This window comes from Delphinus delphis, chromosome 9 (genome assembly GCF_949987515.2).
Source record: "Delphinus delphis chromosome 9, mDelDel1.2, whole genome shotgun sequence".
In the NCBI taxonomy this organism is placed as follows: Eukaryota; Metazoa; Chordata; class Mammalia; order Artiodactyla; family Delphinidae; genus Delphinus; species Delphinus delphis.
Window position 1 is genome coordinate 26439978 of NC_082691.1, and position 18738 is coordinate 26458715.

General features: G+C 37.4%; 1 protein-coding gene across 2 annotated transcripts in view; it reads right to left on the reverse strand.

Moving 5' to 3' along the window:
* Positions 1–18738, reverse strand: part of CACNA2D1 (calcium voltage-gated channel auxiliary subunit alpha2delta 1) — a 515294-nt gene that overhangs the window by 204453 nt on the left and 292103 nt on the right. For both annotated transcript variants that reach the window (XM_060020340.1, XM_060020339.1), the window contains exon 5: positions 401–442. In XM_060020340.1, the coding sequence (XP_059876323.1) occupies positions 401–442 (42 nt within the window). The remainder of the gene's footprint in view (positions 1–400; positions 443–18738) is intronic.

Sequence of the window (18738 nt, forward strand, 5' to 3'; positions counted from 1 at the left end):
CAAGAGCAATAGTATTAACATATCTAAAGGACTATGAACTTCCCCAACAAAAAGTTTTAGTGAAGTATAAAATGTATTGTCTTACATTTCTTTATAAATTCTCAAAAATTTTATGTGATATAGTCCAACTCCAGCAAACTTGACAAAGTTAGCAGGATGTCAAGAATATGCAGAACTAAAATGAAATTTATGGATCACCAAGTCAACTGTAGCATGTCTCAGATGAGAGAAAAACAGTTTGAATTTAAATATGTTTTAATGCCCTTAGGCAACTACAGTTTTAAGGCTGGACTGGTACATGAATCCAACTAAACCTGCTAGGTCAGCTTGTTTGTAAAGCCAATCACCCTAGTATACCTACGTTTACCCTGGAATTTAACGTAAAACTTTTAATACTCACATCGAGATCATCCTTTGCATTGTAGTAGACAACTTCATTGCTCTATAAAAAAAAAAAGAATGCTTTAGTGATTTGATTAAAAACATAATAATATACTGGATCAAACACTGAATACATTTTATTCATATTTTAAATAATAAACCTCTCATAGTATTCCTTTTACAATATATTCCACAAAGATTGAAAAGATTAGCCAATATTTTCTTAGAACATATTCAAACACTATAGCAGTGATATTAGAAAAGCACATCTTGTACTGTGGGAAAACTCAGCATAGGTCTGAGAACAATTTGTGAAGAAAAAAATTTTTTAATTCCTAATGCAAATAAGTTATATATATATATATACACACATACATACAAACACACACACCTAAATAATGAAATGATAAATAGGATAATTCAAGAAAAGTGAATACTGTAAGTCGCTGCTTAAGAGTTTGCTGAAACCATGACTTTTAAAAAATATACATCGAATGTTGAAATTATTCTTGAAGAAAGGTATATCTGCACTATACTGGCAGGAATTCCTTCAGGAGATTCAGATAAGGGATTAAGAGTATCTGTGAATTTAGATAGCAAAGAATATCAGATAATCCAACATACTAATGTTCTCATATTCTACCAAAGTACCGAGTGAGTGTTGGCTTTTCAAGAATGAAAGTGTGTGGACATTTCTGCTAGCCATCAACGTCGCTGAATATGCCATAAATATAAAGTATGGACATAAATTGTGTTACAGAGGAAAAATGGAAAGGAAAAATGGATAAAACAATTATCACTGAATTTTAAATTCCTATTCTGTCTACAAGGCTAGTTCTGTGCAATATAAATATAATCTGCATATACTGATATCTTTTTTCTTTCTCCTCCTGAACTGTTTGAAGATATGTATTACCCATCTTCTGTACATCTTTAGTAGTAACTTGGGTACCATGTAAAAGTGTATTTTTCTGTGTCTCTTAAACATTTACAGACATGGACAATATAAAATTTTGTTAAAAGAAAACACAATTCACAAAAATGTTTAAAAATCGCTTGGGAAAAATAGACTAAATTAGTGCTTCTCAAAGTATGTTCCAAAGAAAATCACTAGTTCTTGAAGCTATAGTAGACCTTATATAGGCAAAAGTATTCTGTGGTCATGATTTTACAATAAACAATAAAGTTAAAATTGTGTCTTTTCAGCAGGAATTCATACAGCCTTATTGTATGAATGCACATTATAAATCTCCAAGAGGAAAAGAGATCTTGTTTCGTTTCCAAATTTTTGCCACAGATTCTGCCCCCGTTTTTTTATTTGAGAAACATACCATGATAATGAAGATCTGTAAAATATAGGTATCTCTGAAGACCAAATAAGCAAACCAAAAACTACATAGATAAATATAAGAACATATGATTTGTAATACTGAATGAAATCCATGAGTTTCAATTTATTTCATTTAGAATCATTAAAACTTTTAAAATTACCATTTAATTGTTTTTTTAAAAAGAACTAAGTAGCTAGAGAATTTTCACATACATAAAAGTTCTACTTTCTGGAAGACAGTTCTGTAACAAAGTTAAAATACAATGTCAGAACTCATCACATACAGGAAGAAAGAGAATCTTCTGAATTCCCCTGAGATCCAAATCCAATTACCACTTTATTGATCCCTCAAGGAACCCTGTAATTTATACTCAGGAGACAATTTTCAATTTAGAATGTGGATTCCATCAAAAGTTAAAACACTGAATGAGTTTACTTCATTTTAGATATTATGTCTGCCAACTGATTGCTTACATTTACAGAATTGAAACGTGTGGAAAACAAGGTGAAACTGCATTAAATTTCAAGTGGTTCAGCAGCATCATTTTCAACATTCATTCAATACCTATTTGTATATGTTTCTGCGCCAAAAAAGACACAAAATAAGTTAAACACATCTACCCCTATTTTTAGGTAAAATAACATGTTCAGATGACTATATAAAACAATTTATTTGTCTAGGATTACAATTGGCCCATGGTGCCAGAGCTAATGGACTAAACTGATTAGTCAAATTTTCTTCTTATGTGTGACACATGGTCACATTAACAAAGAGAATTTACTTATTAAACCTAAGATGAAGAGTATCACATACAGTGTCAGAAGAGGGTAAAGTATGATAAATGCTAGCTTTCACTCAAACTAAGTATTTTGACTCTACTAAGATAAACTGTGATTGAAGGTAAAATGAAAATGGAGAAACCCTAAGTTTATTTGAGAATTTCCAAATGTTTTTTTTCTTTGTTACTGTATTATATTTTACATAAAGCCACACTACTTGCCTCTTCTTTTACAAGGTCTACATGGCTTCTAAAACTGTCACTGAAAATGTGTATTGCTAAGTTTATTTAACTTTTATGCATTTGCACAAAATTTTCTGGACTTTGGAAGACGTATAATTCCAAAACCTGGCTTTTTTAAGCAAAATGGAAACAAAATACATTAGTCATAAAATAATACTGCAGGCCAAACACTGGTACTCCTTGTGACTAGGTATTTTATATTTTTACTTTTAAGAAGCTCTTTGCTTATACAACATCCATTTCTTACATGGTCAAAATATAAATGCAAAGGAAAACAAAGTGTGTCTTTTTTATAGAAAAACAACATACCTAGGAAGCACTTAATCAAACATGTGTGCTTAGACAGGTGGTCATGTTTCAATAAGAGAACACAGGCCTTAGCGGAATGTACAACTGATTACATCCACTGTCTTAAAACAAAATTTCTTCCCTCCAATAAATGACATTGCTTTTGACTCAGAAGCTTTTTTTTTTGCGGTACGCGGGCCTCTCACTGTTGTGGCCTCTCACTGTTGTGGCCTCTCCCGTTGCGGAGCACAGGCTCTGGACGCGCAGGCCCAGCGGCCACGGCTCACGGGCCCAGCCGCTCCGCGTCATGTGGGATCTTCCCAGACCGGGGCACGAACCCGTGTCCCCTGCATCGGCAGGCGGAGTCTCAACCACTGCGCCACCAGGGAAGCCCTCAGAAGCTTTTTTTTAACCTCATTTTTTATAAATACACTTTCCTTTCTCAATCCTCAGACTGCACTGATAGCACGCACATTTCATTATTCCCTTACTCTATCTAGCAGAAAGGCTTGACTGATCAATTTTCGTAAAGAGAAATCTCTACAGGGCATCAGGATTTGGGGAAACTGTAATTCTGCATTTAATCTGTCAACCTTGTCCACCTACATGGCAGCATGACGCTAAAATAAATGGCAAACATTCACAGGGCCTTTAATTTGTATAATTATATAAAAACATTTTTTGTCTCAGTTCGTAGTGGCTTTTGTTTATATAGTTTCAGAATTATTTGGTTCAGAAATAATTTTGAAAGTAGGCTTGAGAAAAATCATAATTTGGTGGTCATAATTCTCTTTCCTATCACATTCATTTAGAGCCATTTCTTCTGCTTTATGGAAATACAAATTAGCTCTATTATAAAATATATACATATATATATTCAGATGTGTGCAGCTACAATTAAACTATATCAGTCTGAAATCAAATCATGTAAATCACTGAATCACCAAAATATATCCAGAAACAATCTTAAGAGAATTGGGTTAAAGGACAGTTCTCAGGAATGAAAGACAACTCACACTGAATCAGCCCTACTTCTATGTCCTGATGTTTTTACAGGGATAACTTTTGGTTAAAATTAACTGTGTTAAAAGAAAATTAGGAGAGGATATTGTAGAAAAACAGTTAAATGATCTGAGTGGGGGAAGTTAGAGGAGAGGAGGAAGAGTATCAGCTGAATTCCTTCTCCCTTTATCCTGTCCCTGCCCCCATCTCACCTAGACTTTGTACAGGGAGGGGCTGGGGGTCTCACCACCAACAGAGGGAGCCACGCCCCCTTCACTCAACAGTACTCTGGCGCCCTCACTCTGTGCTAAGTGTTGGAGAAACGGAGATGAAGACTATGGACACACTGACCTAAGAGGCAAGTTCTTGCCCTCCTGATTCACACATGACAAGATGAGCAGGCAGCTGGGCCAGTTGCCCCAAATCTGCTGTAACTGAAGAAGATCTCTTACTACTTGGATGGTAGGACCACATAAGCCAAAACCTTCCCAGGTTTCAAAATAGGCAAGAGTTAAGAATTTCAGATATTTGAGACGTTCCTCCTCTATTGATCAATTCAAGGATGTGTGTTTGAAAATGTGTGTGTGTGTTTCTTTCTGAATCATTTACCTACCCTATCACTCAAAATTCCCTCCGTCCCTTTTCCAGAGTGTACATAGTTATATCATTATCATTTAAGACTTTAAAACCATAGCATATAAACTAATTATCGCAGGCACAGATCAGAATTGAGTAATCTTCTTTCCCTACTATCCTTCTAGGTAAACATTTTCATGCAAACTATTAAACATCATGTTAGAAGATATTTTACCTCCAAACCCAGAGGTTTTCAGTGGATTTCAGTGCATTATGTGCAGTATGATAGGCTAAAGCTAGCAACAGCCTCAAACGAGATTCATCGATTAGTCAAACCTTTAGAGAGCAATTTTTCATAATTTAAGCACCACTAGATGACAAGTACAAACTGTTTCATTTCTGATTTTTAACCAAGTAGTTTATTTATTATCTCCTTGAAACAAATTTACCCAAATGGTTCACGCTAATACAATGCTGCTGTTTACTGAAATTTAAAACATCCCCGAGCAAGTTGAGAGATGAATGACTTTAGTTTCCCAGTGTCTACTGGGAGTCAAAAATTAAATCTGGACAAAACAGACCATTCCATCTTAAAAATGTATATTGTGAGTGACAGTCCCTTGCATGCCACTTTCCTGTAAAACGTGGCCTCTGATGAATAGTTTATGTTAAAAATCTGAAGCATAAGTACAAAGCTTCAACCTGGGAGTAAGATGTTGCCAAGGATAAGATTTAAATAATGGAACTGAAAATTAGGATTTTATAGGTAACATCTGAAATATATGACACATTCAAAACTCAAATAGACATTAACTTCCTGTCCAATGTACTAATTCTCTTTTCTTTGTTATACACTTGACTCGGCATATGATCCACAGCGTTGACAAATGTTGGGCAACTCTATTGCCTGTTAAATCACCTTAAAAGAAAAACTCATTCTTACTGTCATTTTATCCTTCTTTAGTTCCAAATATGCTGTCAATAGGATGAACATTAAGGATACTCTTTGTTATAAATGAGTTGTGTTAATGATTCCTGCCAACCAAGATCCACACTGTTTAGCTCAAATCATTTAAAATTCCAATTTTTTGATTATTATATCTTTGTAACAATTTGTCCTGGTAACCAGACACAGCACCACTATTGACTGTGGTCAAGTCAACCATGCTACATGACATGGGTTAACCAGCAGTACTGATTATAGCACTGTGTGAATAAAACAACTTAGCAAGGTTTTGGGGGAGGGTGTGTGTGTATACATCCATGTGTGTGTCGGACAGGGGGTGAGAATGTAAGTGAACTTTCCAAAGATAGCTAAAAGTAGCTGAAGCAGTAAAGACAGTGGTTCTTGAAAAAAGATATTTTTTATGCCATTCTATGTTTGGGGTTTGGAATGCATGAAATATTATTTATGAAGATAAAAAGGGAAAATAAAGATGGGCACAGGTCCATCTAGAGATCAATGTTACCAGATTATTGAACTGAAGGCATGTGATAAACCTACATGCATTCATATTATGTGACAAGAGATAATAAAGAAGATAATTGACGTAAAGTGTTGAGCACAGGGCCTGTTATTTTATATACTGAAAAAGAAATATCCACAGAATTTATCTATTAGCTTTATCTAGCACTTACATAGGAATTAAAATAAAATGCATACAATTTTATTTTCTTAGATCAGTTACTATGCTATGAGTCTATTTAATCGTTTGAAGTCCTTTCTTCAAAGATTCCATACAGCACAGTGGAGAAGAAATGGTATTATAGCTGCTATTGCTATTTTTATTCTGATAAATTAAATGAGGTAATTTATAAGAAAGTCTAGTAAAATGGTAATTAAGTGTTGGTTCTATATGCAACCTGTCCATTAAATATGTTGCTATGCTCCAAACTCCTCTGTGTTTCTAAGCACACTCTTTCCAACCCCACATCTCCTTTAAACATCCATCCTCATCCACTCCTGCCTAGAAAAACTCCAACTCTGTATTAAACGCAAAATTTGTTTGTCCATCCTAACACCCAAACTGTGGAATCCTGCTGGAGAAAATTACACATGCAGGCCTCACATAGAGTAAGTCAGTGGTTCACTGTTTTAAAAACTGTAGTAAACTTTGCTTCGTAATTTCTTTTTAAATTCAGAAACCCTCCTATCTTTGGGAAACTGTTTCTTCCAATCACATGATTCTGATGGCTGGCAAATCAAACCATCTTATTTCTCTGACCACAGAAATTAACAGGCGCCTAAATCTATCCAAAAATAGCATCTCATCTCCCTATTCCTTTTTCAACAAAATATCATGTTCCAAGAGCGGTTATGGCTGCAAACGCTGTACTGCTTAAAACCTGAATCTTGAGATTTAGGGGGAAGATGGCGGAAGAGTAAGACGCGGAGATCACCTTCTTCCCCACAGATACACCAGAACTACATCTACACGTGGAACAACTCCTACAGAACACCTACTGAACACTGGCAGAAGACCTCAGACCTCCTAAAAGGCAAGAAACTCCCCATGTACCTGGGTAGGGCAAAAGAAAAAAGAATAAACAGAGACAAAAGAATAGGGACGGGACCCGCACCAGTGGGAGGGAGCTGTGAAGGAGGAAAAGTTTCCACACACTAGGAAGCCCCTTCGCGGGCAGAGACTGCGGGTGGTGGAGGGGGAAAGCTTCGGAGCCACGGAGGAGAGCACAGCAACAGGGGTGTGGAGGACAAAGCGGAGAGATTCCCGCAAAGAGGATCAGGGCCGACCGGCACTCACCAGCCCGAGAGGCTTTTCTGCTCACCCGCTGGAGCGGGCGGGGCTGGGAGCTGAGGCTCGGGCTTCCGTCGGAGCGCAGGGAGAGGACTGGGGTTGGCGGCGTGAACACAGCATCAAGAGGCTAGTGCACCACGGCTAGCCGGGAGGGAGTCCGGGAAAAGGTCTGGAGCTGCCAAAAAGGCAAGAGACTTTTTCTTCCCTCTTTGTTTCCGGGTGCGTGAGGAGAGGGGATTAAGAGCGCTGCTTAAAGGAGCTCCAGAGACGGGCGGGAGCCGCGGCTAAAAGAGCGGACACCAGAGACTGGCATGAGACGCTAAGGCTGCTGCTGCCGCCACCAAGAAGCCTGTGTTCAAGCACAGGTCACTTTCCACACCTCCCTTCCCGGGAGCCTGTGCAGCCCGCCACTGCCAGAGTCCCGGATCCAGGGAACTTCCCCAGGAGAACATACGGCGCGCCTCAGGCTGGTGCAACGTCACGCTGGCGTCTGCCGCCGTAGGCCCGCCCCGCACTCCGTGCCCCTCCCTCCCCCTCCCCCTCCCCCCCCTTCCTGAGTGAGCCAGATTCCCTGAATCAGCGGCTCCTTTAACCCCGACCTGTCTGAGCGAAGAACAGATGCCCTCCAGTGACTTACACGCAGAGGCAGGGCCAAATCCAAAGCTGAGCTCCAGGAGCTCTGCAAACAAAGAGGAGAAAGGGAAATCTCTCCCAGCAGCCTCAGAAGCAGCGGATTAAAGCTCCACAATCAACTTGATGTACCTGCATCTGGGGGATACATGAATAGAAAACGAATCATCCCAAATTGAGGAGATGGACTTGGAGAGCAAGATTTACGATTATTTCCCCTTTTCCTCTTTTTGTGAGTGTGTATGTGTATGCTTCGGTGTGAGAGTTTGTCTGTATAGCTTTGCTTCCACCATTTGTCCTAGGGTTCTATCCGTCCGTTTTATTTTAATTTTTTTTAATAATTATTTTTTATTTTCAGAATTTTATTATATTTTATCTTACTTTATTTTACTTTATCTTCTTTCTTTCTTTTTTCCTTCCTTCCCTCCTTCCTTCCTTCCTCCCTCCCTCCTTTCTTTCTTTCCTTCTTTCCTCTTCCTTCCTTCCTCTCTACTAATTCTTTCTTTCTACCTTTTCTCCTTTTTATTCTGAGCCGTGTGGATGACAGGCTCTTTGTGATGCAGCCAGGAGTCAGTGCTGTGTCTCTGAGGTGGGAGAGCCAACTTCAGGACACTGGTCCACAAGAGACCTCGCAGCTCCACATAATATCAAACGGCAAAAATCTCCCAGAGATCTCCATCTCAACACCAGCACCCAGATTCACTCAACGACCAGCAAGCTACAGTGCTGGACACCCTATGCCAAACAACTAGCAAGACAGGAACACAACCTGACCCATTAGCAGAGAGGCTGCCTAAAATCATAATAAGTCCACAGACACCCCAAAACACACCACCAGACGTGGACCTGCCCACCAGAAAGATAAGATCCAGCCTCATCCACCAGAACACAGGCACTACTCCCCTCCACCAGGAAGCCTACACAACCCACTGAACCAACCTTAGCCACTGGCGACAGACATCAAAAAAAACAGGAACTACGAACCTGCAGCCTGCAAAAAGGAGACCCCAAACACAGTAAGATAAGCAAAATGAGAAGACAGAAAAACACACAGCAGTTGAAGGAGCAAGGCAAAAACCCACCAGACCTAACAAATGAAGAGGAAATAGGCAGTCTACCTGAAAAAGAATTCAGAATAATGATAGTAAAGATGATCCAAAATCTTGGAAATAGAATAGACAAAATGCAAGAAACATTTAACAAGGACCTAGAAGAACTGAAGATGAAACAAGCAACGATGAACAACACAATAAATAAAATTAACAATACTCTAGATGGGATCAATAGCAGAATAACTGAGGCAGAAAAACGGATAAGTGACCTGGAAGATAAAATAATGGAAATAACTACTGCAGAGCAGATTAAAGAAAGAAGAATGAAAAGAACAGAGGACAGTCTCAGAGACCTCTGAGACAACATTAAATGCACCAACATTCGAATTATAGGGGCTCCATAAGAAGAAGAGAAAAAGAAAGGGACTGAGAATATATTTGAAGAGATTATAGTTGAAAACATCCCTAATATGGGAAAGGAAATAGTTAATCAAGTCCAGGAAGCACAGAGAGTCCCATACAGGATAAATCCAAGGAGAAATACACCAAGACACATATTAATCAAACTGTCAAAAATTAAATACAAAGAAAACATATTAAAAGCAGCAAGGGAAAAACAACAAATAACACACAAGGGAATCCCATAAGGTTAACAGCTGATCTTTCAGCAGAAACTCTGCAAGCCAGAAGGGACTGACAGGACATCTTTAAAGTGATGAAGGAGAAAAACCTGCAACCAAGATTACTCTACCCAGCAAGGATCTCATTCAGATTTGATAGAGAAATTAAAACCTTTACAGACAAGCAAAAGCTGAGAGAGTTCAGCACCACCAAACCAGCTTTACAACAACTGCTAAAGGAACTTCTCTAAGCAAGAAACACAAGAGAAGGAAAAGACCTACAATAATGAACACAAAACAATTAAGAAAATGGGAATAGGAACATACGTATCGATAATTACCTTAAATGCAAATGGACTAAATGCTCCAACCAAAAGACACATATTGGCTGAATGGATACAAAAACAAGAGCCATATATATGCTGTCTACAAGAGACCCACTTCAGACCTAGAGACACATACAGACTGAAAGTAAGGAGATGGAAAAAGATATTCCATGCAAATGGAAACCAAAAGAAAGCTGGAGTAGCAATATTCATCTCAGACAAAATAGACAACATAGACTTTAAAATAAAGACTATTAGAAGAGACAAAGAAGGACACTACATAATGATCAAGGGATCGATCCAAGAAGAAGATATAACAGTTGTAAATATTTATGCACCCAACGTAGGAGCGCCTCAATACATAAGGCAAATACTAACAGCCATAAAAGGGGAAATCGACAGTAACACATTCATAGTAGGGGACTTTAGCACCCCACCTTCACCAATGGACAGATCATCCAAAATGAAAATAAGGAAACACAAGCTTTAAATGATACATTAAACAAGATGGACTTAATTGATATTTATAGGACATTCCATCCAAAAACAACAGAATACTCATTTTTCTCAAGTGCTCATGGAACATTCTCCAGGACAGCTCATATCTTGGCTCACAAATAAGCCTCAGTAAATTTAAGAAAATTGAAATTGTATCAAGTATCTTTTCTGACCACAACACTATGAGACTAGATATCAATCACAGGAAAAGATCTGCAAAAAATACAAACACATGTAGGCTAAACAATACACTACTTAATAACGAAGTGATCACTGAAGAAATCAAAGAGGAAGTAAAAAAATACCTAGAAATAAATAACAATGGAGACACGACGACCCAAAACCTATGGGATTCAGCAAAAGCAGTTCTAAGAGGGAAGTTTATAGCAATACAATCCTACCTTAAGAAACAGGAAACATCTCGAATAAACAACCTAACCTTGCACCTAAAGCAATTAGAGAAAGAAGAACAAAAAACCCCCAAATTTAGCAGCAGGAAAGAAATCATAAAAATCAGATGAAAATAAATGAAAAAGAAGGAAGGAAATGATAGCAAAGATCAATAAAACTAAACACTGGTTCTTTGAGAAGATAAAAATAATTGATAAAGCATTAGCCAGACTCATCAAGAAAATGAGGGAGAAGACTCAAATCAATAGAATTAGAAATGAAAAAGGAGAAGTAACAACTGACACTGCAGAAACACAAAGGATCATGACAGATTACTACAAGCAACTGTATGCCAATAAAATGGACAACCTGGAAGAAATGGACAAATTCTTAGAAATGTACAACCTGCCAAGACTGAATCAGGAAGAAATAGAAAATATGAACATACCAATCACAAGCACTGAAATTGAAACTGTGATTTAAAATGTTCCAACAAACAAAAGCCCAGGACCAGATGGCTTCACAGGCAAATTCTATCAAACACGTAGAGAAGAGCTAACATCTATCCTTCTCAAACTCTTCCAAAATATAGCAGAGGGAGGAACACTCCCAAACTCATTCTACGAGGCCACCATCACCTTGATACCAAAACCAGACAAGGATGTCACAAAGAAAGAAAACTACAGGCCAATATCACTGATGAACATAGATGCAAAAATCCTCAACAAAATACTAGCAAACAGAATCCAACAGCACATTAAAAGGATCATACACCATGATCAAGTGGGGTTTATTCCAGGAATGCAAGGATTCTTCAATATACGCAAATCAATCAATGTGATAAACCATATTAACAAATTGAAGGAGAAAAAACATATGATCATCTCAATAGATGCAGAGAAAGCTTTTGACAAAATTCAACACCCATTTATGATAAAAACCCTCCAGAAAGTAGGCATAGAGGGAACTTTCCTCAACACAATAAAGACCATATATGACAAACCCACAGCCAAAATCGTCCTCAATGGTGAAAAACTGAAAGCATTTCCACTAAGATCAGGAAAAAGACAAGGTTGCCCACTCTCACCACTCTTATTCAACATCATTTTGGAAGTTTTAGCCACAGCAATCAGAGAAGAAAAGGAAATAAAAGGAATCCAAATTGGAAAAGAAGAAGTAAAGCTGTCACTGTTTGCAGATGACATGATACTATACATAGAGAATCCTAAAGATGCTACCAGGAAACTACTAGAGCTAATCAATGAATTTGGTAAAGTTACAGGATACAAAATTAATGCACAGAAATCTCTGGCATTCCTATACACTAATGATGAAAAATCTGAAAGTGAAATCAAGAAAACACTCCCATTTACCATTGCAACAAAAAGAATAAAATATCTAGGAATAAACCTAAGGAGAGAAAAGACCTGTATGCAGAAAATTATAAGACACTGATGAAAGAAATTAAAGATGATACAAACAGATGGAGAGATATACCATGTTCTTGGATTGGAAGAATTAACATTGTGAAAATGACTCTACTACCCAAAGCAATCTACAGATTCAATGCAATCCCTATCAAACTACCACTGGCATTTTTCACAGAACTAGAACAAAAAATTTCACAATTTGTATGGAAACACAAAAGACCCCGAATAGCCAAAGCAATCTTGAGAATGAAAAACGGAGCTGGAGCAATTGGGCTCCCTGACTTCAGACTATACTACAAAGCTACAGTAATCAAGACAGTATGGTACTGGCACAAAAACAGAAATATAGATCAGTGGAACAGGATAGAAAGCCCAGAGATAAACCCACACACATATGGTCACCTTATCTTTGATAAAGGAGGCAGGAATGTACAGTGGAGAAAGGACAGCCTCTTCAATAAGTGGTGCTGGGAAAACTGGACAGGTACATGTAAAAGTATGAGATTAGATCACTCCCTAACACCATACACAAAAATAAGCTCAAAGTGGATTAAAGACCTAAATGTAAGGCCAGAAACTATCAAACTCTTAGAGGAAAACACAGGCAGAACACTCTATGACATAAATCACAGCAAGATCCTTTTTGACCCACCTCCTAGAGAAATGGAAATAAAAATAAACAAACGGGACCTAATGAAACTTCAAAGCTTTTGCACAGCAAAGGAAACTATAAACAAGACCAAAAGACAACCCTCAGAATGGGATAAAATATTTGCAAATGAAGCAACTGACAAAGGATTAATCTCCAAAATTTATAAGCAGCTCATACAGCTCAATATCAATAAAACAAACAACCAATCCAAAAGTGGGCAGAAGACCTAAATAGACATTTCTCCAAAGAAGATATACAGACTGCCAACAAACCTATGAAAGAATGCTCAACATCATTGATCATTAGAGAAATGCAAGTCAAAATACAATGATATATCATCTCACACCGGTCAGAATGGCCATCATCAAAAAATCTAGAAACAATAAATGCTGGAGAGGGTGTGGAGAAAAGGGGACACTCTTGCACTGCTGGTGGGAATGTGAATTGGTACAGCCACTATGGAGAACAGTATGGAGGTTCCTTAAAAAACTACAAATAGAACTACCATAGGACCCAGCAATCCCACTACTGGGCATATACCCTGAGAAAACCATAATTCAAAAAGAATCATGTACCAAAATGTTCGTTGCAGCTCTATTTACAATAGCCCGGAGATGGAAACAACCTAAGTGTCCATCATCGGATGAATGGATAAAGAAGATGTGGCACAAATATACAATGGAATATTACTCAGCCAGAAAAAGAAATGAAATTGAGTTATTTGTAGTGAGGTGGATGGACCTAAAGTCTGTCATACAGAGTGAAGTAAGTCAGAAAGAGAAAGACAAATACCGTATGCTAACACATACATATGGAATTTAAGAAAAAAATGTCATAAAGAACCTAGGGGTAAGACAGGAATAAAGACACAGACCTACTAGAGAATGGACTTGCAGATATGGGGAGGGAGAATGGTAAGCTGTGACAAAGTGAGAGAGAGGCACGGACATAGATACACTACCAAATGTAAGGTAGATAGCTAGTGGGAAGCAGCCACAGAGCACAGGGAGATCGGCTTGGTGCTTTGTGACCACCTAGAGGGTTGGGATAGGGAGGGTGGGAGGGAGGGAGATGCAAGAGGGAAGAGTTATGGGAATATATGTATATGTATAACTGATTCACTTTGTTATAAAGCAGAAACTAACACACCATTGTAAAGCAATTATACTCTAATAAAGATGTTAAAAAAAAAAAAACAACCTGAATCTTGTGTCAGAGGCTACCTGTATCTGTTGGCTTCTTCATGACAGAACCGATAATTTTTTTTTCTTAAGCTTGTTACAAGGTGCTAACTCCTACAACTGATAGTACTAATGCAAATACCACACTACCTACAATGTGTTTTTCCATTCTAATTTCCTGTTACTAACAGTCAATAGTATTTGCTTGATCTTTAATTTCTGTTGGTGGCATTATTAGACTATAACTGTTCTAGACTGAACTCCCCTCTCTGTGTCTTGGATGTCAGCCCCTCCTGCATCCTGAAAGATCCCATTCCTTCATCCCTTGTCTTTCCTGTGTGTCCATCTTCTCTTTAATAACGTTCAGTGGTTTGCAAAGAAGAAGATTTGTAGGATAAAAATCCAGGTGTGCTGTGGCATCTTTTTTTGTCTAAAATTTAAAATTCTAGTAGAAGATTAAAACAAAAAATCAAAGAAGGCACGAGATGAAAATTTTCTTAGCTCATATATAAAGAGAAACCATTAATATTTTTCTAACACTTCTCAATGAACTAAAGGTAAAAAATCTATTAGTGTCAAGTTAATATTTTGTGAGTAGTAAATCAGCAAGTAATTACCATTAAAAAATAATTTCTATCAATTTCTTTACCTCAACTCACTAGCCTTTAGAAATTAGTTGCACTATACAGCATGGAATGACTACATAAATTCTCATTATATGCTTGAGTATCACAGTTTCTATCAAAGAAGATGAAAGTAGAATGCTATTGCTAAGAGGCTGCTCAATGATTATAATGAAAAAATACACATATCTATTCCTTCTCTGAACTCTCAGTGTTCATTCAGAAGAATAAATATATATTGAGCTTTGTATATATGCCAAGCTCTGTGCTAGAAACCTAAATACATGTGCTTTTTTGAGAACCTGACTGTTAAAATTAAATCAGTGAGTAAGATATTATCAATCTCAATTTTGTATATTTGAAAGCCAAGACTAACAGTAGTCAATCCGAGACTAACAGAGGTCTTCTTATCCCTAATCGAGTACTTACTCCTCCCATATCCTGCTGCTATGAATGCGGAATGATCTACTTCTTAGAGACAGTGAGTTCCTTATATACTCAATGTCCACCTAATAATAAAGAGAATGGCTAATAATCTTTGAGGCACCTTCAGTCGTCTTAGCTGTTCTTTTAACATCGCCTTACCATTTGTTTTAAAATGTGAATTGAATTTAATACTAATTTCTTTAGCTTACTGGAAGAAAAAACTAGAAATTAATTTTGGGTTTCCTTTAAAAAAACTTGCTTCTGTTACTCTAAGCAAACACCATCTTATAGTATTTATCAGTTAATTGCCAGTATATATTTGCAATATAGTTTTTTTTTTTTAAGTTGCCATTACGGTGCTCGTAAATTGAAGTACTACTTAATACCTGGCCCACCACAGTAACCAATCAACAAGCAAGGCCCTCTAAGAGCCACCAAAGCAAGAGAGAATAAACTCAGGTGTCTTACTATGTTTAATGACCTAATTACAAACATGCTCACGTACTCAAGCCCCAAGCTATACTTATTATGAGGCTCATGACACAATTGGAACTATCATCCTAGATGAAAAAAACACATAATAGTCACCAAATTCATTTCTTCTACATAAAATGTTCATTACTTCTACATAAAATAAGAATTTTTTTTAAAAACGGAGAGAAAAATTGTTTTAAGTAGAGACACGTTCTATTATGTGTATATTCGATGCTATTGTCTGAACTGTATGAACTACCACTGAATGGACAGATAAATGGATAAATGACCATCATGAGCTTATAAGGAACTATTTTAGAAATTCTAGAGTAAAAATAACAACCAAACGCACACACATATACATGCACACACACACAATGCATCAGAGTAGAGAAAAAGTATATAGCCTTTAAAAAGCTTCAAATAAGTTAAAACATAGACCACTTTCACAAGAAACCAAGGAGGAATTCCAAGTGGACTGTGATCTCAGAGTTCTGTGTTCTTGAACTTCAGAGGAGATCAATTCCTATTAAACATTAAGAGCTATAGCAATTTATTTCTGCATCTGATAAACTTTAATAAGAATCTGCCTGTAAGCTTTTTTAGTGTCCCAAAGGATATCGATAAATATATTATTTAAACTATAGGATAAAAGCCAAAGTAGAATATAAGAAGATAAATATGTTATTTTCATCCACCAAATCTCCCAGGAAACTCAGTCGAGAATTGAAGAAACATATCTCTAATACCGAGGACCTTGCTTTAATCTCCTTTATCTGTGTTTCTAATGAAGCTTGGGGTATAATCAACTAAAACATTAAAATTAAATCCACCAAAATATTCCATTTTCTATGCTTCTTCCTATTGATTTAGACAACTCACAGATTTTCCTGACTCATGATCAAAGTTAACAGCACTTGATCATAACAATATATGATGTCCTAGTAATAGAGTTGTATTAATTTTTCCAAACGTAATATTAGCACTCCCTTTCCAAATTAATCATTATCAACTTCAGAATATTCTCATGCTAAAGCAAAATATACAGACTTACACTATGGCCATTGAATTACTGAATATAAAATAATTCAGCTAAAATCAGACCTTCAAAGAACAGTAAATTGGTAATCACTACATCAATTTAACTCATCTTTCACTGGATTTGAGGGGCTATGTAGGATGGGAAAGAAGGAGGAGAAGAAGAGATATTTGTCATGTGTCCATTATGAGACAGGCATTTACATATATCATTTAAACTTTACAAAATTCCTTGGATATACAATAGCTGTGATCTTCTTGAAAATAATAAATTGGTAAAAATTTAATTAACCTTGTATCTCAGTATCATATTTCTTGTTGGATTTCCCACCCCTCTTTCCCCTCCATCCCAACTCCTCACTATTTTCAGACAGTGAAAATTTTGGCTAATACAAACACATCATTGTATAGCCTGGATATTGTATTCGGATTAAGTCTCTATGAGGCAATATTCTTAAAAGCCAAGTGGCTTGTTAAAGTAGAAAGGAGATTTACAAACTTCAAAAATGGATAACTTTATATAGAAAGATGAAACTAGGAAGTCTAAACACTGAAAAATGCTAGAGGGGAGATTTAAGAGTGAAATGAAATGTATATGACCTGGCTCCCCTTACAGGTAGAAAGCACAGTGGGAAAGGGAAGATGTGTCTGGGAGAAATTCTAGAGCAGACCAGAACATGCCGTCCTTCCTATCTGGGACTCTGGAATAAATTCTTTCCATACCTAAATTACATCCAGGAAGCTTTCCTTGTTGTGGAAAACTTCCCCAGCTTTCCCACTTCAAGTCAAAATTAGGCATCCCTGTTAATGCTTTTCACAGCACCTTCTGATATTTTTCTCCTCTATAAATCAGGGAGAACAACAGGAGCTACCTTACTGGTTTGTTACATGGAAGTAAGGAGTGAACGTTTGATCCAAAGGTCAGCCAGAACCCCTTCTGCAGTCCTTACACTTACCACACTATATTCTGTCCACATGTCTGAGCCCTATGAGGGGACAGACAGTTCCCCTTATCTTTGGGTTCAACGTGTGGCTACAGGCCCATCACAGTTAGGTGCCAGGGACTATTGGACAAGCCTGCCCTCCTCTGCTTAATGATCTTTATCCTCCACAGACGAGTTCCTTATGGACAGGTTTCTAGCACTGCCTTAGGTTTGGTTCTCCAGAAGCAGACACTAAAACTAGGTTTTATTGGGGAGCTGATCCCAGCAAATACCACTAGCAAAGTGGAGAAGTGAGACATGGAGTTGAAGAAATTCAAAACATGGTGTTCTAAAAAGCAGATGGGCAACAAAGTTCCTCCAAGAACTGCTGGGAGGCTTTACAACATGGCTCAACACTGTTATATCCAAAGAGTGAGAAGACTGGTAGTTTTCACCCACACCAGTCATCACTGGTTGGAAGTGTTCTGCAAATTCCTGCCACCACAGAAAGCCCTCAAGCAAATATCTGCAGGTGCTTAGAGTAGGAAGCTATACAACTGTGTGTGTGCGCTGAGTAGTTGTGGGCAGGGAACCAACCTCTACCAGAGTCACATAGTAAGTGTTTTAGAAATGTGGCTCAATGTGAGTGTTTTACCGAGCATGTGGCTAAATCAACAAATGATTTTAAGCACTGACTAGTTGGCAGTATGACTTCCTGAGGCTTCGGTTCTTCATCTGTAAAATGCTGAGTCATTTGACAACTTTGGTCTCTAGAATTCTTCCATCTATATATTTTGATGTTTCCACTAAGTAACTGTTTTTCTTTAGGTCACATAAGACCTAAGAGCTGTGTGCTCATCTATTTTTCTCAGTGAATCTTTGATAGATTTGCTTCTCTTCTCATGTGAACATCCAACAGAACTCAGAGAGACATCTTTCGATTCTAAAAAACAAAGGCAAAGCTGCTTCTCCCCACTCCCCACCCCCCCCCCGCCATTGGAAATGTCTCTGACATATTTCTGTAGAAACATGTAAAAGAAGAATTGCAACATCATTATTTTTCTTTATGTCTTGAAATGTCAACTCAAAGTATATTCATTCATCTCTGAAAAACAGTAAC